This window comes from Heptranchias perlo, chromosome 11, assembly GCF_035084215.1.
Source record: "Heptranchias perlo isolate sHepPer1 chromosome 11, sHepPer1.hap1, whole genome shotgun sequence".
In the NCBI taxonomy this organism is placed as follows: Eukaryota; Metazoa; Chordata; class Chondrichthyes; order Hexanchiformes; family Hexanchidae; genus Heptranchias; species Heptranchias perlo.
Window position 1 is genome coordinate 65,736,529 of NC_090335.1, and position 27,858 is coordinate 65,764,386.

A 27,858-nucleotide genomic window follows, 5' to 3' on the forward strand; every position below is an offset into this window, starting at 1 on the left:
GCTGTAGCAAGTAAGAGCATTGATCTTACTCTTACAGATGGAATGTTGCAAATTGAGAGTTTTGGAGTTGGCGACAACTGACTGATATGATAGGTGCCAACTTGTATGAAAAAAGATGTATAGCTGATTGAAATAATGGCTTAGTTGAATCCTGGCTGTAGAAGAACTCTTCAATAAAAGCAACATATGAGAATGATAACAAAATTGCGTGATACTGTCCATTAAAATTACAATCAGCTGCTGTTACAAAAGTTGGACAAATAATTGAGGTTAAATATTTCAGATAGTTACTTTTCCTATGGATATAATTCAGTACAAGAAATTTTACTCCAAAATAGCCTGATCAATTCAGTGTCTAACAGATTAATATTTCAAGATTTTGTTCCTAAATGTGAATTTGTCAACGAATTTGCTGTGTTTGGATGCACCAGAAGTTCATTATGGTAATATTTTTGTGAAAGATTTGGATGGATCCTTAAATGGCAGAACATGAGTTGTTTCTTGTTGTATTAGCTCATAAATAAGTGTTGACCCATTATCTGAGCACCTATTTATAGCAACCTATAATGTATATTTTTTATATTGAAAAATTGGCATCAACTCAAGAGACCGTGAGGTCGGTGTGTGCGCGTGCGCGCGCGCACACACACACACACACACACACACACACACACACACACACACACACACACACACACACACACACGGTATGAGAGTAAAATTGATATGAGAAATTTGTCTCTTGCTTTAATGTGGAGCTCAAGTCTTGAAATTTCAAATGCTTAGAGTTGTATTTGATGGTGAAAGTTCGAACAAACAGATTTTTAGTACATAAAATCCTGTGTATATGAGCTGTGGTCTTTCTAAACTGGTTAAGTTGTATGGGTTGACTTTTTGTTAACATTGAAAATATGTAATCTGTCTGATATATTGTGAGTTGCATTGATAAAGCAAGTTATTTGATTTAACTGAATTGTGTTCTAACATTTTGGAGTAAATTACTACTTCAGATCATTGGTATACCTAAGGGTTCATATTTAACGTGACTGATGTGTTACACATAAGTAATTGAATTTGGTAATAAAAATACAATTTTTTTTTGTGCTCAGTCATTTCTAAAAGGACTTCTGAGGCTTGGTTCAGTTTATGCAATCTATATTGTAATTTGACCAGTTGTATTAAACATCAGGTCATTCTTGTTTTAAACAGCTCCCATCAGTGAATCCTAAATTAATTTCTGAACTCTGCCAGGTTCCACCTGTGACTGTGGTTTCGGAGAATATCTTAAGAGATATATTCACAATATCTAATGGAGACGGTCTGAACACCTAAAATAGATATACAAACCCAGCCCTTGACTTCATGGATTCTAGTCACCGTAAATCAGGCTTCAGAGAAAAGCATGTTCTTTTGGAATTCTTGCAATAGCTGGTTGCTTTGAATGAAATCTGTAGGCTTCTTTGCACATTTTCTTGCAAATTTTTTTCATTGATGTCCACAAAACTGTCATTTAGATGTGTTTTGTGTCTTTGCCTTACTAGCACTTGTCTTGGCTGTAACACCTCTAATAAATTTTCTGAACTGAAGGGCAATCAAAGTTTGATTTTGAACTCCAAATTATAGGCAAAAATAAATCTTTCAAAATTAATTTTTTACTCTTGCACCAAATTTTTGATTTTCTGGTATCATTTTTAGCATGCAAAGTTCTATATTTGTGAGATGTCTTAGTTAATATGCAAATATTGCATTACTGCAGTAGGTTGCATTACTGCAGTAGCTTAAAATTGTGCAGGATGTACACTTCAATTAAAATGAGGGAAAATTGAGTGATGCTGTACACAGGAGGGTTTGAAGGCTCTGCAATATTCAGAAGATTATAAAGCAACATGTTAACAGATTAATTATCTTCCAGGGCTCTGATGACTGTCTAGTGAAGATCTGGGCCACACACACTGGTCGATTACTCTCCACCCTACGTGGCCACTCGACTGAGATTTCTGACATGGCTGTGAATTATGAGAACACTATGCTAGCTGCTGGCAGCTGTGATAAACTGATTCGAGTTTGGTGCTTGAGAACATGTGCCCCAGTAGCTGTGCTCCAGGGACACACAGGATCCATTACCTCTCTACAGGTAATTTGAAAAATATATGACGTTTATGAAACCTTAAATAATAGGTATAAATTTTCTTGCTTAAATCTGTGATCTGTGGTCGATCATGCCTTCAAAGGTTTTTACTCTTCTTAATTCTACCATTATACTTTTGGTGTTGTATTTGAGATTTTTATTATGCTGTATTGGCCTGTTCTCATACGCGTTGATGTCAGTGAATTATCACAAGATTATTTTGACCTCTGAAAGAACTCAGCTCTGCTTTGCACTGGCACAAAGTATGCATTTACTTGCATTTAAAACTCGAGTGACTTCTTGTTCAATACTCAAATTCTGATTCAATTCAGAAAACGAATTGACAGTAAAGGAGCCTGAAACTACATTCTGCATTTACATTTGAGTGTAGGTATGTAAAATTATATCCCCTTCATAATGATGTGAACAGGCAGTATAACTGCATGCTTTTCAAATGCATTGCTATATTTAAAAAGTGCAAGTGCAGTAGATTGATGACATTAAAAATCAGGTTGCAAATACACTGAGACAAATCTTAAAATTATTTCACTCTCTGCTGACAGATATCATTGTATCTTAACACCTTGAATATTTTTGTTTTTAAAGTGCAGTTGCACTGTCACTTTCGAATCATAGAAATATAAAATTGACATTGTAACACTGGAGTCACATTTCAAGAGTTCAGAATATAGCAGTATGAGACCCAGCTGGGAAGGTTGTTTTGCACTGCTTAGGAACCTAGGAACAGGAGTAGGCCATTTAGCCCCTCGAGCCTGTTCCGCCATTCAGTGAGATTGTGGCAGATCTGTACCCTAACTCCATCCACCTGCCTTGGCTGCGTATCCTGGCTAGCAAAAATCTGTCGATCTCAGATTTAAAATTATTAATTGATCTAGCATCTACTGCTTTTTGTGGGTAAGAGTTCTAAACTTGTGTTTCCTAACTTCTCTCTTGAATGGCTCTGATTTTAAGGTAATGTCCCTTGTCCTAGACTCCCCCACCAGCAGAAAAAGTTTCTCTCTATCTACCCTATCAATTCCTTTCAAAATCCTAAAAATCTCAATCAAATCATCCTGTAACCTTTTATATTCCAGGGAATACAAGCCTAGTTTATGTAATCTCTCCTCATAATCTAACCCTTGCAGCCCTGGTAACATTTTGGTGAATCTGCGCTGCACTCCTTCCAAGGCCAATATACCCTTTCTAAGGTGTGGTGCCCAGAACTGTACAAGGTACTCCAGATGTGGTCTAACCAGGGATTTGTCTAGCTGAAGCAAAACTTTCCTTTTATATTCTAGCTCTTTAGTTATAAAGGCTAACATTGAATTAGCCTTTTTGATTATTTTTTGTACCTGCGATTACATTTTAGTGATCTGTGTACATGGGCCCCTAAATCTCTTTGGACCTCCACTGTTCCTAGCTTTTCAACATTTAAAAAAATACTCGAATCTGTCCTTCTAGGTGGTGGAGGTCGCGGGTTTGGGAGGTGCTGTCGAAGAAGCCTTGGCGAGTTGCTGCAGTGCATCCTGTGGATGATACATACTGAAGCCACGGTGCGCCGGTGGTGAAGGGAGTGAATGTTTAGGGTGGTGGAAGGGGTGCCAATCAAGCGGGCTGCTTTGTCCTGGATGGTGCCGAGCTTCTTGAGTGTTGTTGGAGCTGCACTCATCCAGGCAAGTGGAGAGTATTCCATCACACTCCTGACTTGTGCCTTGTAGATGGTGGAAAGGCTTTGGGGAGTCAGGGGGTGAGTCACTCGCCACAGAATACCCAGCTTCTAACCTGCTCTTGTAGCCACAGTATTTATGTGGCTGGTCCAGTTAAGTTTCTGGTCAATGGTGACCCCCAGGATGTTGATGGTGGGGGATTCGGCGATGGTAATGCTGTTGAATGTCAAGGGGAGGTGGTTAGACTCTCTCTTGTTGAGATGGTCATTGCCTGGCACTTGTCTGGTGCGAATATTACTTGCCATTTATAGCCTAAGCCTGGATGTGGTCCGGGTCTTGCTGCATGCGGGCATGGACTGCTTCATTATCTGAGGGGTTGCGAATGGAACTGAACACTGCAATCATTAGCGAACATCCCCATTTCTGACATGGTGGAGGGAAGGTCATCGGTGAAGCAGCTGAAGATGGTTGGGCTAAGGACACTGCCCTGAGGAACTCCTGCATCAATGTCCTGGGGCTGAGATGATTGGCGTCCAACAACCACTACCATCTTCCTTTGTGCGAGGTATGACTCCAGCCACTGGAGAGTTTTCCCTGATTCCCATTGACTTCAGTTTTACTAGGGCTCCTTGGTGCCACACTCGGTCAATTGCTGCCTTGATGTCAAGGGCAGTCACTTTCACTTCACCTCTGAAATTCAGCTCGTTTGTCCATGTTTGGACCAAGGCCGTAATGAAGTCTGGAGCCGAGTGGTCCTGGCGGAACCCAAACTGAGCATCAGTGAGCAGGTTATTGGTGAGTAAGTGCCGCTTGATAGCACTGTCGTCGACACTTTCCATCACTTTGCTGATGTTTGAGAGTAGACTGATGGGGCAGTAATTGGCCGGATTGGATTTGTCCTACTTTTTGTGGACAGGACATACCTGGACAATTTTCCACATTGTCGGGTAGATGCCAGTGTTGTAGCTGTACTGCAACAGTTTGGCTAGAGGGGCGGCTAATTCTGGAGCACAAGTCTTCACTACAGCCGGGATGTTGTCGGGGCCCATAGCCTTTGCTGTATCCAGTACGCTCAGCCGTTTCTTGATATCACGTGGAGTGAATCAGATTGGCTTCTGTGATGGTGGGGATATTGGGAGGAGGCTGAGATGGATCATCCACTCGGCACTTCTGGCTGAAGATGTTGCAAACGCTTCAGCCTTGTCTTTTGCACTCACATGCTGGACTCCGCCATCATTGAGGATGGGGATGTTTGCAGAGCCTCCTCCTCCCGTTAGTTGTTTAATTATCAACCACCATTTACGACTGGATGTGGCAGGACTGCAGAGCTTTGATCTGATCCGTTGGTTGTGGAATCGCTTAGCTCTATCTATATCATGTTGCTTCTGCTGTTTAGTGGAGTTAGAGACGTTGAGGTGACTAGCACAGATGCATTTAAAGGGAAGATAGATAAACACGAGGGAGAAAGGAATGGAAGGATATGCTGATAGTGTTAGATGAAGTAGGGAGGAAGGAGGCTCATGTGGAGCGTGGACCTGTTGGGCCGAATGGCCTGTTTCTGTGCTGTACATTCTGTGTTATGTACCTACGTTGAAATCCAACTGCTGCGCCATAATTTTGCCCACTCATTTAATTCATCGATGTCTCTTTGTAATTTTATGCTCCCGCCTACACTGCTAACTATGCCATCAATCTTTGTCATCGGCAAGCTATGACTCCCTATTGTGTTATCTATGTCATTAATAAAAATAGTGAATAATTTTGGGGTTGACATTACATGGAACATGATTCCATTGCGGTATCAAGGTATGTTTAAAAAGCTGGGGGAGGGGAATTTATTGAGTACTTTATAAACTGAAGCAGAGTTTTTGGAAAGTTCATGGTCCTGTCCACCATCTGAACACATTGAAAATTTTCCAGCCATGAGTGAGGTCCCTGCATGCATGTAAGACCACATACAGCTCTTTTCAGTGACTAATCTCTGACCGATAGCGCAGTCTAATCGCAACCATAATTATTTTTAAGACCAGTGGCTGTTTGGATTTAAACTCAATTTTTCTGTGTTCAATTTTATTAGGTGCAACTACCTTAAAATAAAGTTGCAAACATTGTTGAACTGTTTTATTTGAGAGTAATGAACAAATATAGTTAAGATTATTTGTTTGATTCTCTTTTTGGAAAAAAAAGTCATAGTGGAGAGAAGTTTATTTTTGTCTGCATGATCCATTTCAAATGTGGATTTTGAAAAAAATTAATCAAAATCTGATTGTGTAGTACATTGATGCCTCTTTCTGCATTTATTCCAGTTTAGTCCTATGGGTAAAGGTTCAGTACGGTACATGGCTTCTACAGGATCTGATGGGAGTGTTTGCTTTTGGCAGTGGGATCCAGATACGCTGAAGTTCAAGTAAGTCTTAATAAATATTGTGCAAGACTCAAATAAGCATTTTTGTGAAGAGCTGGCTTCAGATTTCAGAATTGTTCTATTAAAAATTCAGAAACAAGGTTTGTGCTAATTGCTTGAAGCAGGGTACACTGCAATTTTAACGTCTTCAAAACCACAATTTTTGCATATTAGTAAACATAGGTGCTTTCCGTTTTTTTAAAATGTAGTTTCCTGTTTAGTGGCCTAACTTTTACTTTTTTGTCAGCATTGCAAATTGATAGTTTAGAAGTGATTTTAAATACTTATTTTAAAAAAGGCACTGATGTTTGTCATTACCCATTTGAATCATTGCTACAGATGCAATATTACATCTTTCTGAGCCATTCTGGCAGCAGTGCCAATTTTAATGCTACAGTAAAACCTAAATTATCCATCATAATGGGGATTCCTTTGATGGATGGAAGAAATGGCAGGTAATGAGGAGTTCCCCATGTTTTTCCATTTTGAAAATGGTCACTCATTTGCCTGCTGGCAGCTCCTACTCCCACTGGTACTTATGGAAGATGCCATTTTTTTTTCCAAATAGCAACAAGTTAATACATTCCAATGCCATATGGCATCTTTAGAAGCATAGTGAAGATCCTTAGACTAGGGATGATAAAATTATTTAGATCAGATAATTGTAAACAATTTTACAACACCAAGTTATAGTCCAACAAATTTATTTTAAATTCCACAAGCTTTCGGAGGCTTCCTCCTTCGTCAGGTGAACGGTATGGAAATACCGTTCATACCGTTCACCTGACGAAGGAGGAAGCCTCCGAAAGCTTGTGGAATTTAAAATAAATTTGTCGGACTATAACTTGGTGTTGTAAAATTGTTTACAATTGTCAACCCCAGTCCATCACCGGCATCTCCACATCATTAGATCAGATAGACATAGGAGGGAGCATTCACTGTCAGTGGATATACTTTTCTGGTTGATTTCAGTGTAAGATTGTTTTCTCCACCTGAATGTGACAGAAGTTTGGCCTTTGTCAGACCTGCTAGCAGACTCGATTGACACTGCAGGTAATGGGAACACAGATAATTGAGTGTAATGTCTGTATGAATGAAACTAAATGACTGAGCAGTACTATTTTCAAAGTGACAAAGATGTTTTGCCTCCTGCTTAGACTCACGAGACTCTAATATCTAACTGAAAATAGTACCAATAAGATAACAGTACTGATTGCTCTTGAGCTGAAAAACGTAACTTTACATCAGCTATTTCAAAATGTACGTTGTTTTGCAAGCTGGATACTAAATGTATATGGTATGCTGTGTAAATGTGGATCCCATCAAAAAAGTGTTGGTTAAAATGGGTAAGGGATCAAGGTAATCAGTTTTATCAGTAGCATTTCAGTAAAACATAATGCTGGAGATGTGAAATTTTCATATGGTCATGTGCACAATGGAAAAACACCTGTCGATACAATTATAAGTTTTTTTCCTTTCCAAACTTGGGTTTAGTTCGGAGAATGCATTTTGAGTTATATCGCACTAGGTTTCATTCTGGTGGGTGCAGGTCTGTCACTGATGCCAGTGATTGGAAACTATCATCATGAAGAGATACTGGGAGTATTTCCACTGGAGCAGAGAAGGCTGAGAGGAGACTTAATAAAGGTTTTTGAACATGTGAAGGGTTTTAATAAGAGTGCATAGGGAAAGACTATTTCCTCTGGTTGGCAAGTGACAAGGGGTCTTCACTTTAATATTGTCACTGACAGTGAAGAGAGGTTAGAATTTTTTTTATGCAGAGGGTTGTTGGAGCATGGAATACTTTGCCACAAGGAGTGGTTGAGGCATCTTTTATGGTAAAATTGTTTAAATATTTGAAACACAAAGTTACAGGGTGATGGAGAGAGATCAAGGCAATGGGATTAGCTTTAGATTGTTCCAGCAAAGAGCTAACACACACACATGAAGGGCCAAATGGCCACCACCTGTGTTATAAAAAATCTAAGGTTCTACGGTGGTAGTGGTGAAACAGAATTCAAGTGATGAATTAAAAGTGGCACGCAAGAAATGCTGTGACCACATACAAAAGTAAATTGGCTTATCTGCAAATTTTCATGGTGCATTGGTGCCAATATATTAAATAAGACCGACAACACTGGTAGTGTTAAGCCTGGATTATGTCACATTGCTACATAAATCATTTGTTTAAGTATTTGAAAAAAAGAAATAGTGGATTTTAGTCAGTAAGTGGTTCTGTTGAAAACAAATTTTTTGTCTGAGTACATTGATCAAACAATCTCCTTTCAATAAGGAATCAGCCATTGAAGTTTACAGAGCGATCCAGACCAGGTTCTCCAATGATTTGTTCCTCGTTTAGTGTTGGTAAGTGACAGAAACAGACGTAGCTCTTTAATTTAAATTAAGCCCAAAAATACAGATAACACCTATATAAACTACTGAATTTAATTGAAATTGACTTTGGGGTGATCTCCTTAAGGTAGGAATGTGAATGCACTGATGTATTCTGAGCTTGGGGAATGGAAAAATTGGCCAGAATTTCCTTTTCTGATCATTATCCAATGCTCCAGTAGGAAGGTGGGTTTGCATGTGTGGAGTCTCATAAGGCCAAGACCCTGATTCACAGCCTGATAACTCTCGCTGTCTAGGCTTCCATGAAAAATGTTCATTTGAGTGAAGTAATGGAGGGTTCCAAAGCCATCTCCCAGCATCAGTATCTGCCTAATGCCAGATGGGAGGAGGGATAAGCGAGCGTGAGAACACTGCTTTATCTCCATATTTGCAAGTTCCTCAATAAATTGTTGTGTACATGTAAGAGATGATTAGATCACCTTCAGTTTAAAAAAAAATTGTTTCCATTTGGCTTGAACTCCCTACTGAGAAATTGTGGCTGGAAGTGGGGGAGGTTGGGGGGTGTAGGGACCGGGGATGCTGAGACTCCTGCTTGGTGATTTTTGTCTTCAAAAACAAAAAATACTCTATTCTCAGAAAAATAACTAAAAAAACCCCAAAGAAACGCAATTTAAAAAGAATTCTAAATGTTTAAATGACTCCTCCTTTTTCATCATCCCTTTCTCAAAAAACCCACCCTTGACCTGTCTGTCCATGCAAACTAATGTCCCATCTCCAACCTGCCTTTTTTCCACAAAATACTTGAATGTGATGCTGCCTTCCAAATCCGTGCCCATCTTTCCTGCAACTCCACTAGAATTTCTTCAATCAGATTTCCATTCTTCCCATAGCATCAAAACAGCCCTAACTAAAATCACAAACAACGTTCCCTGCGACCGTGGTGGATTATCCCTCCTTGTTCTTCACGTCAAAGGCCGCAGAGATGTTGAGGTCGACTACACTATCCTCCTCCAACGCCCCTCCTTCGTTATCCAGCTTGTTGTGAATGCCCTTGCTTGGTTACATTCAAAGCTATCCCATCCTAGCCAGAGCATCTCCAGCAATGATTTTTCTTCAGCCCTTGTTCCGTTGCCTCTAGAGACCCCCCAGGAATCTATCATTAGTCCTTTTTTTTTAAATCTACACGCTGCTGTTGGCGACATCCACTGTAGACATGGAGATAGCTTCCACATGTATACTGATGACACCTAGCTTTACCTTTCCACCACTTCTTTTGACCCAGCCACTGCTTATGGTCAAATTGCTTGGCATCCAATCTGGGATGAGCGGCAATTTCCTCCAATGAAACATTTGTAAGACTGAAGTCATCATCTTCAGTCTCTGCCACAAACTCGATACCCTTGCCAATGACTCCATAACCCTCCTAGCCTCTATCTCAGGCTGAACAAGACTGCTCACAACCTCAGCATCCTATCCGACCCTCGAGCTCAGCTTCTGACTCCATATCCTCTCCGTCACAAAGACCGCTTGCTTCCACCTCCGTAACGTTGCTCGCCTCTGCATCAGCCCATTTGATGCTGAAACCCTCATCCGTGCCTTTGTTACCTCCAAGCTCGACTGCTCAAATGCTTTCCTGACCAGCCTCCCATCCTCCGCCCTCCATAAGCACAACCAAAACACTTCTGCCCACATCCTGCGCCAAGTCCTGCTCACCCATTGCTCCTGTGCTCGATGGCCTACATTGGCTCCGGGCCACCTAACTCCTCAAATTTAAAATTCTCATCCAAGTGTTTAAATCCCTTCATGGCCTCACCCCGGAAAGGTTGCTCATGGTTTTGTGTGTCTGGGATATGGTACCATGCAGCAAATCAATTAGGCAACCTGTACATTTCTTATGAAAAATATATTTATTTTGTAATGAGGAAGGCCATCCCATTAGTTATTTCCTTGCGCCATTCAGAACTTCTGACGGTGGAGTTCTCATAAGTCCTCTGACGAAGTCCCCACTATAAGGCTTATGGAATCTATTCTGCTGTGGAGTATTTGGAAATAACACTGTTCTGTATTATAATAGACTGCTGTATTGGTTGTACAGTTAGTTTTTTAGTTTTAAATTCATTCTGCAAATAATTGATTCTCATAGTTTTATTAGGAATCTTACAACACCAGGTTATAGTCCAACAAATTTATTTTAAAATTTTTAAAATAAATTTGTTGGACTATAACCTGGTGTTGTAAGATTCCTTACATTTGTCCACCCCAGTCCATCACCGGCATCTCCACATCATAGTTTTATTAGGTATTATTTTCTGTGTTGCATAGCCATTTATTGTCATGGAACATTTAGTTTTGATGCCTTTACACTTGTGGGTAAAAATCTGTAATTAGATTCCTACTTTTTGCTGATATATTGCAGTTGGAGCAATTATAATTGCAAGCATGTGTTGCCTATTTGTCGCAATTAGTTGTAGCTCCTGATTAAAATGTTGATCCAAAGAATCATTTTTTTTCTCTTTAAAAGGTGGCATGTTCCTAGCAGCTGGCAGCAGTGATCATGTAATCAGAATATATTACCTTGGATCTGGAGCCCCTGAGAAGATTTCTGAATTAGAATCTCATGTGGTAAAGACATTATGAAGTTTTGAAATTGACTTTAATGGACTTCTAAATATTAGCACACTGTTTAAAAATATTGGATTCCATTTAAAAAAAAAATCTATTTACAATTCCTGTCCTAACTTTTATTAACAGCAAGATTCATTTCAGGCAAGTAGTGCAAGTGTTAAAATGATTGATTTCAATGTTTTATATGTTTTATATACCACTTTACTTTCATTGTCTAAATTAGATTACATTCCATCCCTGTTCTCAATAGGTTAGTTATTCTGTGTGATGTTGGGTGTTAACTTTTAGCTTTTCATCTCATAATGTTTTCAGTCCAGTGGAACAGTTTGTATAAAAGGAGAGCAAAAGAACTTTGGTAGTGAAAATTGAAGGTACAGTTTCAGGATTTTAAACTCAAATCTGGTTTTTAATAGAAAACCCATCATTACTGTTCTATTACTGTATTTAAGAATAATTTGCATTGATTTGCGAATTGCAAATGTTATACCCTTGTTCAAGAAAGGGTGCAAGGATAAACCCAGCAACTATAGGCCAGTCAGTTTAACCTCAGTGGTGGGGAAACTTTTAGAAATGATAATCCGGGACAGAATTAACAGTCACTTGGACGAAAGTGGATTGATTAGGGAAAGCCAGCATGGATTTGTTAAAGGCAAATCGTGTTTAACTAACTTGATTAAGTTTTTTGATGAGGTAACAGAGAGGGTAGATGAGGGCAATGCAGTTGATGTGGCGTATATGGACTTTCAAAAGGCGTTTGATGAAGTGCTGCACGGTAGGCTTATCGTCAAGATTGCGGCCAATGGAATAAAGGGGGCAGTAGCAACATGGATACAGAATTGGATAAGGGATAGGAAACAGAGTAGTGGTGAACGGTTGTTTTTCGGACTGGAGGGAGGTGTATAGTGGTGTTCCCCAGGGGTCAGTGCTGGGACCGCTGCTTTTCTTGATCTATATTAATGACTTGGACTTAAGTGTACACGGCCCAATTTCCAAATTTGCAGATGACTCAAAACTTGGAAGGGTAATGAACAGTGAGGAGGTTAGTGATAGACTGCAGGAGAATAGAGACAGGCTGGTGGCAAGGGCAGACACGTGACAGATGAAATTTTACGCAGAAAAATGCAAAGCGATACATTTCGGTAGGAAGAACGTGGCGAGGCAATATAAACTAGAGGGCACAACTCTAAAAGGGGTACAGGAACAGAGATATCTGGGGGTATATGGGCACAAATCGCGAAGGTGACAGGGCAGGTTGAGTAAGCGGTTTAAAAAAGCATGTGGGATCCTGGGCTTTATAAATAGAGGCAGAGTACAAAAGCAAGGAAGTCATGATGGTCCTTTATAAAACACTGGTTCGGCCACAGCTGGAGTATTGTGTCCAGTTCTGGGCACCACTGTTTAGGAAAGATGCGAAGGCCTTGGAGAGCGTGCAGAAGAGATTTACTAGAATGATTCCAAGGATGAGGGACTTTAGTTTTGTGGATAGACTGGAGAAGCTGGGGTTGTTCTCCTTGGAACAGAGATGGTTGTGAGGAGATTTGATGGAGGTATTCAAAATCAAGAAGGGTCTAGACAGAGTAGATAGAGAGAAACTGTTCCCATTGGCAGAAGGGTCAAGAAGCAGAGGATATAGATTTAAGCTGATTGGCAAAAGAACCAAAGGTGACATGAGGAAAATCTTTTTTACATAGCGAGTGGTTAGGATCTGGAATGCGCTGCCTGAGAGGGTGGTGGATGCAGATTCAATCATGACCTTCAAAAGGGAACTGGATAAGTACTTGAAAGGAAAAAATTTGCAGAGCTACAAGGAATGGGTGGGGGAGTGGGACTAGCTGGATTGCTTTTACATAGAGCTGGCGCAGACTCTATGGGCCAAATGGCCTCCTTCCGTGCTGTAATCTTTCTATGGTTTACATTAATCCAAGAATATGGCAGCTAATAATGAATGTATTGTTTAAGGAGTTGCATGAGAATGGCCCAGAGTCTTGCCTTTCCTTACCCCTACCATGCTGATGAAATAGGCAGAGCATGTCTATGCTCAGTTTTCTGCTTCTCTTCCATGCCTTATGGCACATGAGGCAACCCATTTCTTCCACAGCTTTTACACCCAGCAGATCATGTTCTGGGTTGTTTCTGTAACAAAGACCCCATTTTTTTTTGTGGGCAGGTCGTTAGCCTGATCGGGGGACTGGCTAGATGTGATGTGATGTGGTGGGGGGGTGGTCACAATTCCACTCCCATTAGACCCAAGTACCCCGCTGGATGTCAACCCAGTATTCAGAGACCAGAACACTCTTTGCTCACCCAGGCTGTCTGGAGTGGGGCTCGTACCCATAATATTCTGACTGAGGTCTGGATGCCACCACTGAGCCAAGGTTCACTCCACCTATGCTCTGTACAGTACCAAAAATGGCACAGCTGAAATTGTGAACTCTGTGGGAAGGGCCTGTCTCCTTATCACTCTTAGACATGGTGATTTGATGTTCAGTGTGCTTTGACAACCTGCAATAAATATTTGTATTGACTTTGAGACTGTAGCTAGAATGCTTAGCTCTTATTTAATTACCATAATTATTTGATAAAAATGCAATCTTTTCAGGTGACTAAAGTTTCAAAATGAGCTGTTTTAATGTTTTAAATCAAAAAGAGAAAATACTGGAAGTACAAAGTAAATTATCCAGCATTTGAAAGAGAAAAAACAAGTTAACAGACGCTGACAAACTCATGTTTTCAGCATTTTCTGTTTTGGTTTAGATTTCCAAGATCCATGTATTTTTCACTCTGTATCTTTTGTTGGGCGGCCCTGTGGTATACTGATTATATGCAACAGTGAATGATACACACTATGTAAGAAGATAATGGTTATATGTGACATGTACAATTTTAAAAAAAATCTGCCACTTAATTTGTGTACTATTAATGTTTTCTTTAACGTTCACATTTATTTTTACCCTTTCAGGACAAAGTAGACAGTATTCAGTTCTCCAACAATGGCGATAGGTAAATATTTTATTTGTGGTTATCATCATGTGAATGTTATCATCTGATTTTAATACCATCTGTTTTACTTTTTGACTTTGGATAACATTTCCAGGGGAACACCAGTACATGCATGTAAATGTCTGGTTTATTGCTTGTTCATAACTGTACATTTCCATAAAGTTATCTGTCTAGATGATAAACATATGTCAAGTACTAAATATTGACAATTGTGTTATGTACTGTGGCTGAAATCTTGTATCGCAGATGGTTCTTTAGACCCATTTTTAAAAAAAAGAGGTAGGGGAAAACGTTGTAAAAGGGAAAACTGTCTGACAGCTGTGGTAAATAACCTGCATCCTTCAAGTGAATCTGATCAAAATAACCGTCACTCATGGGTTTTGTGGTCAGGTTCTTCTGCGGTTGAAAAACATGCATCATAGTTGCCATCTGTGTATGAATGTCAAAGCTCATACTTTTTTTTTTAAAAAAAAGTAATTTTTAAATTGCTAATAAAATCTTATCCGTTTTGAGATCTGTTAAGTGTCTTCGATGCTCTTCCTTTTTGAGAGGTTAGATTTCTGTTGTCTTTATTGATGTAGTCGCCTTTATTTTTCATAACTGCTAGTTTATCCTGTTGAAACAACACTGGCTAACCCTGAAATATTATCAGCATATCACTGCAAAAGCCTGAACATTTATTTGGAAAAGTCTTTTTTTAGAATGGCTGTATAAAATTGTGCATTAGGGCTTTTGTTTTCAAACTTACCATTTTGAGGGGACATTGCAACTTTCAATTTAATAAACTAGATTTAAAATAATAGTAAAATTGTACTCTACTTCAGAATAAGGTACAATTTAAAACAATAGTTCATTGGATTATGGTAAATAATCATGTGTAATCTGATGTACTTTATTCAAAAAATATAATTGTCAACTCATAATTTTAATTTGAAAGGCTGTTTGCCCCATTGAGCTGATAATCTCCATTTTGAAATTCTAATGTAATGTCACACATAGTCTCCTTTAGTCCCTAATTGCCCAGGAACTAAAATATTCACAACTGTGACTCTATTGCATTCTATGAAATTATGTACATTTCTCTCATACAGGTATTTGGAATTTTTTTGCTTCTCTTTGAAATGTATTGCATTCACTGAATTTTGTGAGATACATATCAAAGAGTGACTTTTTAAAAATAAAAATCTAAACTATACAACAGATTCATCCTGTATATGTTGATATTAGTAATGTTTATTTTTTAAAAACAGATTTGTCAGTGGTAGCAGAGATGGAACCGCACGGATCTGGCAGTACCAGTACCAGGAGTGGAAAAGTATCTTGCTAGACATGGGTACTAAATTGCCTGGGTAAGATTCAGGATTTTTTTAGATTTCTCAGTCCAATATTGCCATACATCAATTTCTGTATAAATATATATTGGCAATCTACTTGGTGTCAGAAATTTCAGATTTGTATTTTGTTTAACTCTGTTTTCCACAGAATCTAGCTGTACTGTGATTTGTGGCTCAATTTTGATGTATCTGGCTTATCACTGGTATTCTTGATGAAACTTGAAGAGATTTTACAAATGAATATAAATAACAGAAGGAAAATATTAGTAAGATGGAAGAAAACAAAAGAAAATTATTTTTCTGACATCTGTAATGATCTAAAATTTGAACAAGCCTTCATAAAATGATGATTTTCATTAGATGCAACAAATTTGACTGGATTGATGATGACGTTCCAAAAATATAGATACTGTGACAAGTGGTTTGTTACATACATTGTACAGATCTTTAGGAAATAATGGAAATACAGAAGGTTTGTCAGCATCTGAAAAGAGAAAGGAGGTTGACAGACTTGCTACCTATTTCTAGCATTTGATGTTTTTACTTGACTTCCAACATTTATCGTTTTCTTTTGCTTGTCAGTTGTTCTGTATTACTTGTTAATATTCCAATAGGTTTTATTTTTGCCTTAATGTGTGACTGCTGCTTATTGTCTATTCTTTAGAAGCAACTCATGTCCAGGGGATGATAAGGTCACAAAACTTAAAGCGACAATGGTGGCATGGGACCGTCGTGACAACACTGTCATCACTGCTGTGAACAACCATACTTTAAAGGTGTGGAATTCCTATACTGGGCAGTTGCTTCACATCTTAATGGTAAGTAGTATTCAACAACTGTCAGGCATGGTTATGATATGAAATTACATTTTGGACATTAACACATTGCATCACTGACTGAACCGTACTGACGTGATTTAAAACTGCAGTGCACTGATTTCTGCAATTTAGTCTATGTTGAGAGAGGCTTTGAAATTAAATAAGCCCATGTGTTGCATTTTCTTTCTCATTGTTCTTTATGAAATTCAGTTTTGCAGTACAGCTCAAGATCAAGAACATATGCCTTTGTGTGCTAGTGCAGCTTACATCCGCTCTTTGACCTGTGTTTGTGGTAGATAGAAAGCCAGAATCCACATAGTGAGTTCACAGCCTTGGCTGTGCTATTAGGTGGTTGGTATGTCGAGTCCTGCTGTCTCCCTACAAGGAGAGGGAAAATTGGATTGGGTCACTCTGCACTTCCTTGTAGCTAGTTCAAATTCCATTGACAGACCTGGGAAAGGTCACTTCACTCAACTTCTGAAATTGAACAGAAACCCAAACACAAAGCCTGTGCTCATTGACTGAAGAGCAGAGATTATTGCCATGGGCACATAATATATATGTTCCTGTAGTTAGCTGTTCCTATAGGAACTTAAGTATCTTCAGAGTAAATGGTACAAAAACCTTTACCTTTACCCCTACCTCTATTGTGGAAGGCTTCTTGAATGCTGTAATAATCCTATACTAATAGAATTAGTCTTGTACTACTGAAATAAAATACTAAAAACAATTAACACACCTGCTGTCCCTCTTTCCTCGTCCCATTCTTTTCTTCTACATTTTCTCCCTCCTTTTTGCTTTTGTTTCTATCCAACCTAACCTATTCATTCTGTATCTTAAATGTTTTTACTATTTCTTCAAAATTTAAGTTTATTTCCCTCCCCGGATCCTGGGATTTCATCATCCATTTTGAAGATGGGAGAAGCATACAAGAAATTGACCTGAAGCTAAAAGTTTTCTTGCCTGTTTTTCAGTTGATTCTCAGAACTCTTAAAGATTGATCCAATCATACTGATTTGACTGGGTTTGATCTTTCACTTTCAAGCATGAATTACTTACAGTAGCATTGAGTCATAACCTCCTCTGTAGTGCTGCCACCCCTGATTACACTTGCAGGAAGTAACTCATTTGACTCAGTCAGGGTTAAGTGTAAAATTTCAACTGAATAGTGGGTGTCAGCCTTGGTTCAGTAGTAGCACTCTCGTCTGAGTCAGAAGGTTGTAGGCTGTCGTCCCACACCAGAGATTTGAGCACATAATTGAGGCTGACACTTCATTGCAATACTGAGGGAGTGCTGCACTGTCAGAGGTGCTGTCTATCGGTTGAGATGTTAAACCTAGGCCCCGCCTGCCAACTCAGGTAGAGGTAAAAGATCCCATGGCACTATTTGAAGAAGAGCAGAGGAGTTCTCCCTGGTTTCCTGGCCAATATTTATCCTTTAACCAACATCACTAAAACAGATTATCTGGCCATTATCTCATTGCTGTTTGTGGGACCTTGCTGTGTGCAAATTGGCTGTCGCGTTTCCTACATTACAACAATGAATACACTGCAAAAGTATTTCATTGGTTGTAAAGAACTTTGGAGCATCCTGAGGTTACGCAAGGCGCTATATAAGTCTTTCATTTCTTATTTTGGATCTTAGATGATCCTAATAAATATTGTGCAGTACAAAGCTAAGGAAAATTAAAATGCACAGGATGAAACTAGAAATGAACAGTGATGAAAATAGTAAGAAGAAAAAAAGAACTTGCATGTCCTTGAGATATCCCAAAGTGCTTTGCAGCCAATGGATTACTTTTGAAGTGTATTCACTTGTTAGATAGACAAACACATCAGTGAATTTGTGCACAGCAAGGTCCCACAAACAACAGTGCTATGAATAACTAGTTAATCTGTTTTGGTGGTGTTCGTTGAGGGATCGGTGTTGGTCAGGATTCCCTGCTCTTCTTTGAATAGTGCCATGGGAACAGGCATATGGTTTAAAGTCTCATTTAGAAGATGGCACATCAGATGATGTAGCACTCCTTCAGTACTACATGGAAGTTTCAACCGAGATTGTGTGCTCTAATCCTGCATTGGGTTTTAAACTCATAGCATTCTCATCTTTGAGTCAGAATATTATCAAATGAGCCAAGTTGACTATTGTGATGTTAAAAAAAAGACTGCTTAGCAATGTTTATGAACAGTATAGCAATGTGTAACATTTACATGGCTTAACACCATGATATTGTGCCAACAGTTTTCAGAGCAAATCAGTAAATACTTTGAGAGAAAGATGAATAGAGATTAGTTAATATTACAGCGAACGTAAGGCAAAATTGACTTGAGAATGTATCTGAATAAAATGAGCTGGATAGGAAAATCAGTAGTTTAACAGCAGAATTTACTGCTTTTCCATTTTTAGAGGAAAGTTAACATCAGGAAGACACTACGGAGTGTTGTAGCACAATTTTTTAGTTATATTCTCTAGTTTTTGTTATGTTTTCTTAAAACTAGCCATCATTTAAAACAGTAACATAGTAACAATATTTGAATCATTGCTTTTGTGAATGATGTATCTAAGCTGGAGACAAGCAGAGAAGATAGTAAAAGATCTACCTGTAGTTTTCAGAGTATTCATTAAAGATGGCTCCTTACTTTTTTGCAATATATCATTTTGAAGTAATGAAACTTAATCAGTTTTATTCATGAGTTGATTGTGCCTTTCCCTGGCTGTGCAGGACTCGTGAAGCATGTGGATGAAGGAGCTAGTTGAGGAGACAAAATCATTTATATATAAGGTGACTTCTGATTCCAAAATTACCATTCATGTAAACTCTTTTGTCTCCTTAATCTCCTCTTGCCCATTTACCCACATCCTTGAGTGGGGGGGTAGGTGAAATTATGTCTTGTGCGATAAAGGCATTTGAGGTCTGAAAGACATTCAGTATTTAAAATTGCAACACTTTCATGAATTTGGCAAGCAGTTCTGAAAGCTATTTGAGTGTCGAGTGGCTCAGAAGCTAATGGAGTTGGAGAAGAGATGAAAAGGTTGCTTGAAACTACAGTTTGGGCTTAACCTGATTTTTGTACATAGAAGAATCCTCCTTTATAGAGATGCTTATTTTTATTTCATATGAGCCAAAAATTACAACCAAAATGAAGTTTTGTCCAGGTGATGTTAGATCAGTAGTGTTTGAAGAGTGTTAAGTCATGTTTGTTTCTGTTGTAAAAGTGCAGCTGATGGCAAATTCAGGCTTCTCCCATCACACTTGGAAGTATGAAAGGGATCATTTGTTTACTCGCAACGGTGACCAACTTTCTGACTGGTCTATGGTGCTGCTGGAAAAGTAAATGGGGACGAGTGATCCCAGGAGGCTGGTGTGGCACTGCTCTTCTGAAACCAACATAGCAATGTAAAAGCACCTTTTTAGATATGCTTAGCGGTTATATGATGTCATTATGATTTGAGCTTCATTTTGTTTGGGTTGTCTTCGCTTTTTCAAGTATTTTTAGTAGTTGTGACTGAATTAAGTATTTGGAGTAATGCATCTTTCTTAATCATCTGTTGTACTATTTAGGGGGGAGGTTTTTTTTTGTAAATTCTAATTCATAGAATGGTTACAGCACAGAAGGAAGCCATTTGGCCCATTGAGCCCGTGCCGGTTCTTTGTAGGAGCACTCCAGTTAGTCCCATTCCATCACTCTTTCCCCATAGCCCCGCAAATTTTTTCCCTTTGAGTATTTATCCAATTCCTTTTTGAAAGCCACGATTGAATCTGCTTCCACCGCCCTTTCAGGCATTGCATTCCAGATCATAACTATGCGCTGCTTAAAAAAGTTTTTCCTCTTGTTGCCTTTGGTTCTTTTGCGAATCACCTTAAATCTGTGTCCTCTGGTTCTCGACCCTTCTGCCAATGGGAAGAGTTTTTCTATGAACTTTACCTAAACACTTCGATCAGATCTCCTCTTAACCTTCTCTGCTGTCGGCAGAACAACCCCAGCTTCTCCAGTCTATCCACGTAACTGAAGTCCCTCATCCCTGGAGTCATTCTAGTAAATCTTTTCTGCACCTTCTCTAAGGCCTTCACATCCTTCCTAAAGTGCAGTGTCCAGAAAAGGACACAACATTCCAGTTGTGGCCAAACCAGTGTTTTATAAAGGTTCAACATAACTTCCTTACTTTTGTACTCTATGCCTCTATTTATAAAGCCCCGGATCCTGTATGCTTTTTTAACCACTTTCTCAACCTGTCCTGCCACCTTCAGAGATTAGTGCACATATACCCCCGGTTATCTCTATTCCTGCACCCCCTTTAGAATTGTATCATTAGTTTATATTGCCTCTCCTCGTTCTTCCTGCCAAAATGAGTCGCTTCACACATCTGTGTTAAATTTCATCTGCCATGTGTCCGCCCATGCCACTAGCCTGTCTGTGTCCTTTTTGAAGTCTGTTGCTATCCTCTTCACTGTTTACTACACTTCCAAGTTTTGTGTCATCTGCAAATTTTGAAATTGTGCCCTGTACACCCAAATCCAAGTCATTAATGTATAACAAAAAAAGCAGTGGTCCTCTTACCGACCCCTGGGGAGCACCACTGTATACCGTCCTCCAGTCCGAACAATAACCATTCATCACAACTCTTTCCTGTCACTTAGCCAATTTCGTATCCATGCTGCTACTACCCTTATATTCCATGGGCCTCAGTTTTGCTGACAAGCCTATTGTGTGGCACTTCATCAAACACCTTTTGAAAGTCACAACATCAACTGCATTCATCAACCCTCTCTGTTACATCATCAAAAAACTCAATCAAGTTAGTTAAACACAATTTGCCTTTAACAAATCCGTGCTGGTTTTCCTTCATTAATTCATATTTGTCCAAGTGACTATTAATTTTGTTCCGGATTCTCGTTCCTAAAAGTTTCCCCACCACCGAGGTTAAACTGACTGGCCTGTAACTTCCAGTTTATCCTTACACTTTTTTTTGAACAAGGGTGTACCATTTGTAGTTCTCCAGTCCTCTGGCACCACCGCCAAATCTAATGAGGATTGAAAGATTATAGCCAGCACCTCTGCAATTTTCACCCTTACTTCCCTCAGACTTATCTATATTAAGCCAGCCTTTCTAATACCTCCTTTTCATCAATTTTTAGCCCATCCAGTATCTCAACTACCTCCTTTTATTGTGACTTTGGCAGCATCTTCTTCCTTGGTAAAGACAGATATATAGTACTCATTTAGTACCTCTGCCTCTCTATGCGTAGATCTCCTTATTGGTCCCTAATTGGCCTCACCCCTCCTCTTACTACCGTTTTACTATTTATATGCCCATGGAAGACATTTGGATTCCCTTTTGTTAGCTGCTAGCCTATTCTCATATTCTCTCTTTGCCTCTCTTATTTCCTTATTCATTTTTCTGTACTTTCTATATTCAGCCTGGTTCTCATTTGTATTATCAACCTGATATCTGTCATCCCCCCCCCGCACCCCCCTTTTCCTGCTTCATTTTACACTCCATTTCTTCCGTCATCCAGGGAGCTCTGGCTTTGGTTGCCCCACCTTTGCCCCTCATGGGAATGTACCTGGACTGTGCCCGAACCATCTCCTCAAAGGCTGCCCATTGTTCAATTACAGTTTTGCCTGCCAATCTTTGATTCCAATTTACCTGGGCCAGATCCGTTCTCAACCCACTGAAATTGGCCCTCCTCCAATTAAGTATTTTTACTCTAGATTGCTCCTTGTCCTGTCCCATAACTAATCTAAACTATATGATACTATGATCACTGTTCCCTAAATGTTTCCCCACTGATACTTGCGCCACTTGACCCACTTCATTCCCCAGAACGAGATCCAGCAATACCTCCTTCCTCGTTGGACTGGAAACATACTGATCAAGAAAGTTCTCTTGAACACACTTCAGAAATTCCTATCCCTCATTGCCCTTTACACTATTACTCTCCCAGTCTCTATTAGGATAGTTGAAGTCCCCCATTATCACTACTCTATAATTCTTGCACCTCTAATTTCCCTGCAAATTTGCTCCTTTATATCCTTCCCACTAGAAACATAGAAAATAGGAGCAGGAGTAGGCCATTCGGCCCTTCTAACCTGCTCCGCCATTCAATATGATCGTGTCTGATCCTCTATCTCAATACCATATTCCCTCTCTCTCCCCACACCCCTTGATGCCTTTTGTGTCTAGAAATCTATCTAGCTCCTTCTTAAATATATTCAGTGACTTGGCCTTCACAGCCTTCTGTGGTAGAGAATTCCACAGGTTCACCACCCACTGAGTGAAGAAATTTCTTCTCATCTCAGTCCTAAATGTCCTACCTCGTATCCTGAGACTGTGACCCCTCGTTCTGGACACCCCCAGCCAGGGGGAACATCTTCCCTGTATCCAGTCTGTCTAGCCCTGTCAGAATTTTATGTGTTTCAATGAGATCCCCTCATTTTTCTAAACTCGAGTGAATACAGGCCGAATCAACCCAACCTCTCCTCATATGACAGTCCTGCCATCCCAGGAATCAGTCTGGTGAACCTTCATTGTACTCCCTCTATGGCAAGTATATCCTTTCTTGGGTAAGGAGAACAAAACTGCACACAATATTCCAGGTGTGGTCTCATCAAGGCCCTGTATAACTGCAGTAAGACATCCTTGCTCCTGTTCTCAAATCCTCTTGCAATGAAGGCCAACATACCATTTGCCTTCCTAACTGCTTGCTGCACCTGCATGTTTGATTTCAGTGACTGGTGTACAAGGACACCCAGGTCTCTTTGTACATCAACATTTCCCAATCTTAACACCATTTAAATAATACTCTGCCTTTCTGTTTTTCCTTCCGAAGTGGATAACTTTACATTTATCCATATTATACTGCATCTGCCATGTATTTGCTCACTCACTCAACTTGTCTAAATCGCCCTGAAGCCTTTCTGCATCCTCCTCACAACTCATAATCCCACCTAGTTTTGTGTCATCAGCAAAGTTGGAAGTAATACATTTGGTTCCCTCATCCAAATCGTTGATTATATATTGTGAATAACTGGGGCCCAAGCACTGATCCCTGCGGTACCCCACCAGTCACTGCCTGCCACCCCAAAAAAGACCCATTTATTCCTACTCTGTTTCCTGTCTGTCAACCAATTTTCAATCCATGCAAGTATATTACCCCCAATCCCATGTGCTTCAATTTTGCACACTAACCTCTTATGTGGGACTTTATCAAAGGCCTTCTGAAAATCCAAATAAACCACATCCACTGGTTCTCCCTTATCTATTCTACCAGTTACATCCTCAAAAAACTCCAGTAGGTTTGTCAAACATTATTTCCCTTTTGTAGATCCATGTTGACTTTGTCTAATCCCGTTGATATTTTCTAAGTGTCCTGTTATCACATCCTTTATAATAGACTCTAGTATTTTCCCTACTACCGATGTTAGGCTAACCGGACTGTAGTTCCCTGTTTTCTCACTCCTTTTTTAAATAGTGGGGTTACATTTGCCACCCTCCAATCTGTAGGAACTGTTCCATAATCTATAGAATTTTGGAAGGTGACAACTAATGCATCCACTATTTCCATGGCTACCTCTTTTAGTACTCTGGGATGCAGATTATCAGGCCATGGGGACTTATCGGCTTTCAGTCCCATTAATTTCTCCAGCACTATTTTTACTAATACTAATCTCCTTTAATTCCTCCTTCTCACTTTTTGCTTGGTTCCCTAGCATTTCTGGGACGTTATTTGTGTCGTCTTCTGTGAAGACAGAACCGAAGTATTTGTTTAATTGCTCTGCCATTTCCTTGTTCCCTATTATAAATTCTCCTGCTTCTGACTAAGGGACCTACATTTGTCTTCACTAATCTTTTTCTTTTTACATACTTGTAGAAGCTTTTGCAGTCCACTTGTATGTTCCTTGCAAGTTTACTCTCATACTCTATTTTTCCCCTCTTAATCAATCTCTTGGTTCTTTTTTGCTGAATTCTAAACTGCTCCCAATCCTCAGGCTTGCTACTTTTTCTGGCAACCTTATATGACTCCTCTTTGGATCTAATACTACCCTTAATTTCTTTTGTTAGCCATGGTTGGGCTGCTTTTCCTTTTGTGTTTTTGCACTAGAAAGGAATGTATAATTGTTGCAATTTATGCATTGATTCGTACATGGGCACTAATTGGTGGCCTATAGAATACACCCAGTAGTGTATCCTCTATAGTGCACAGTACCTCTAGTTTCTTAACTCTAACCAAATAGATTCTGTCCTTGACCCATCAAGGACATACTCTCTCTCCAGCACTGCAATATTCTTATTAATCAATACTGGCACTCGCCCCTCCCTCCTTTTTTCCTTCCCTATCTTTCCTGAACCCCTAGTATCCAGGACTATTTAGTAGCCAATCCTGCCCTTTTTTGAGCCAGGTCTTCGTTATCGCCACTACATCGTACTCCAAGTGGCTATTTACACCTGCAGCTCACCAACTTTATTTATCACGCTTCATGCGTTTACACATATGCACTCTAAACCTATCTTAGACCGTTTCTTATTCTCTCGTAGTCCAATCCCATCTAATACTGTAATCATTTTAAATAGATGGGAAAATAAATTGGGAGGATCTAATTCATAATGCTAGCAAGAGGGGAACATTTTTGGGAGGAGGGGAGAGAGTAAGTTTTTTAAACAAAATAATATGGCTTCCCCTTAGATTTCCTCAGGGCTAACTGCAAACTGATCCCTATATCTTCCTCTGCTGAACTTTACTTGGTGTCTCCCCACAGCAATGATGCTGGGATCAGTAATTCAAATTGGAGGTGCAGAACACACTTGTGTTCATTCTGTGGTATTACGTAAGCTGCTGTCATTGTCCCCACCCTCAACCCCTCCATTCTTATTAACTACCCGCTCCATCTCCAATTTACCTCCCTCTCCAAGTGTGTTGAATGTGATAATGCCTCCAAAATCCACGCCCAACTCTCCTGCAGCTCCCTTTTCATTCCCTCAAATCAAGTTACTGTTTCCCAACCCCTCGACACAGTACCGAAACAAACAGAATCAAAGTCATGAATGACATTCTCTCTGACGGTGGTGCATTTTCCTTCTCCATCTTCCTTGACTTCTCTGCAGCTTTATCACACTATTCTTCTTCAGTGCTTCACCTTGATTGTCCACCTCCATGGGACTGTCCTTGATTGCTTCCACTTACCTATTCAATTGTAACCAGAGCATCTCTAGCAATATCTTCTGTTGTCACTCCTGCACATACGCTTCTGGAGTCACGCGAGGATTCGTCCTCTGCCCCCTTTTCCTCATCTATATGTCGCCCCTTGGCGACATCATCCACAGACATAGGGTCAGCTTCCATAGGTACTACCCCCAGCTCCTCTTCTCCATCACCTCTCTCGACTCCTCAACTGCATCAGACTGCTTGTCCAGCAACCAGTTCCTGGATGAGCTGTTGCTTTCTTGAGCTAAATTGGAAAGACTGAAACTGTTGTCTTTGGCGCTCACCACTGCATCCACTCCCCAGCCACAGTGTCTATCTGAACCAGACTGTTCACATTTTTACCGTCCTGGTCAACCCTGAGCTGAGCTTTCTGACCCCATAGCCTCTCCATCAGAAAGCCTGCCTACTTCCACCTCTAACGTTAACTGCTTCTGCCCCCACTGCAGCCCAACTGCTGCTGAAATTCTTCTGCTTGCCTTTGTCTCCACTAAATGATTATTCTAATGATCTCCTCATTGACATCCCATCCTTCACCTTCCATAAACTATGCTCATCCAAAACTTTGCCATGTATATCCTATCCCGGACCAAGTCCTGTTCATCCCTCACCCACTTCCTTATTACATACGTTGGCTCCAGGTCCCTTAATGTCTTCAATTTAAAATTGTCATCCTTGCTCTTAATTCCCTCACTATGTCTGTAACTACCTACAACACTTGAATCTCTCTAATCCTCTGACTCCAGCCTTTTGTATGTCTCTTTTTCTTCCTCCCCCCCCCCCCCCCCGCTACACACGCCTCCATTAAGACCTCCATCAAAATCAACCTCTTTGACCAAGGTTTTGCTCACTCCTAATCGTTCCTCCTTGGCTCAGTGCCAGTTTTTCCTCACTGCTCTGTGAAGCACCCTGGGATGTTTTTCTTTGTCAGTGGTGTGCTATGATTGCAAGTTGCTGCAGCAACGACCACTTGATGGAAAAGAAAGGTTGTTTCCCCTGACTGGGGAGTCTAGAACTAGGGGTCATAGTCTCAGGATAAGGGGTTGGCCATTTGGGACTGAGATGAGGAGAAATTTCTTCACTCAGGGTTGTAAATCTTTGGTAGTCTCTACTCCAGAGGGCTGTGGATGCTCAGTCATTGAGTATATTCAAGATTGAGATTGTTGATTTTTGGACACGAAGGCAATCAAGGGATATGGGGATTGGGCAGGAAAGTGGAGTTGAGGTAGAAGATCAGTCATGATTTTATTGCATGGTGGAGCAGGCTCGAGGGGCCGTATGGCCTACTCCTGCTCCTATTACTTATGCTCTTAAAAACCGTAAGGAAAATTTAAAATCCCCCCCCCCCCCATAAATTAAATTACAAGGTCCAAATAATGTTGTGAAGGTTCACCATGATTGGAAAATTTTAGGCTGTAAGTAGAGAAGTATTGCCCTCTCTTATTATCGAGGATGGTGGAGCTTTTGTGTCTTAGGGCTTAAATGCTGACTTCCAGAACTATTGAGGCAATAATTCTAGTGCACTCATCGAATACAATCGAAGTTTTCAGAACTACATTAGATATTCAAATCCCATGCTTTTGGAGCCATTTTGCAGTCTTTTCGTTTGCAAACATGAGTATCAAGGATTGCTTCTCTGGAATAGTGCTGCTATTTTGAATCTAGCAACTTGTTTTTATGGAGGATTTTTATGAATACTCATGTTTGTAATTTCAGCATTACGTCTGTGTTCATACACCTTTGGGGATTTTTCTTTTGTCTGTTCACCCTGTGCAGGCTGATTTGCTGCTCTAAGGTGATAGTGAAATGTGACCGTGCATAGCAAAATTTAATAGTCAGCACAGGTTCTAAATCTAGCCAACTGAATGGGAGTCAATGCACTTAAATTTTAGCTGTGAAATAAACATCTTAGAGTCTTGGGCTGGCTTAAACTTGTGGTTGTGCTGATGTAAAGGCCTTTTTTGATGCAGAGAAATTCAACTGTTAAGTAGTCAGTGTTGTTAAGCCAGAGACTTTGCCAGCATTAGTAGGCATAGAATCATAGGTTTCAGCACAGAAGGAGGCCATTTGGCCCATCAAGTCCGTGCCGGCTGTATGCAAGAGCAATCCAGCTAATCACACTCCCCCGCCCTATCTCCGTAGCCCTGCATATTTTTTCGTTTCAAGTACTTATCCAGTTCCCTTTTGAAGGCCATGATTGAATCTGCCTCTTACCACTCCCTCGGGCAGTGCATTCCAGATCCCAACCGCTCGCTGCGTAAAAAAGTTTTTCATGTCACCTTTGGTTCTTTTGCCAATCACCTTAAATCTATGTCCTCTGGTTCTTG

The 27,858-nt window shown here is 40.0% G+C and overlaps 1 protein-coding gene across 1 annotated transcript in view; it reads left to right on the forward strand.

Moving 5' to 3' along the window:
* Positions 1-27,858, forward strand: part of LOC137327453 (bromodomain and WD repeat-containing protein 1-like) — a 139,787-nt gene that overhangs the window by 13,632 nt on the left and 98,297 nt on the right. The window contains exons 8-14 of the mRNA XM_067993293.1: positions 1,913-2,134; positions 6,102-6,202; positions 8,493-8,563; positions 11,073-11,173; positions 14,136-14,176; positions 15,427-15,525; positions 16,175-16,328. Of these exons, the coding sequence (XP_067849394.1) occupies positions 1,913-2,134; positions 6,102-6,202; positions 8,493-8,563; positions 11,073-11,173; positions 14,136-14,176; positions 15,427-15,525; positions 16,175-16,328 (789 nt within the window). The remainder of the gene's footprint in view (positions 1-1,912; positions 2,135-6,101; positions 6,203-8,492; positions 8,564-11,072; positions 11,174-14,135; positions 14,177-15,426; positions 15,526-16,174; positions 16,329-27,858) is intronic.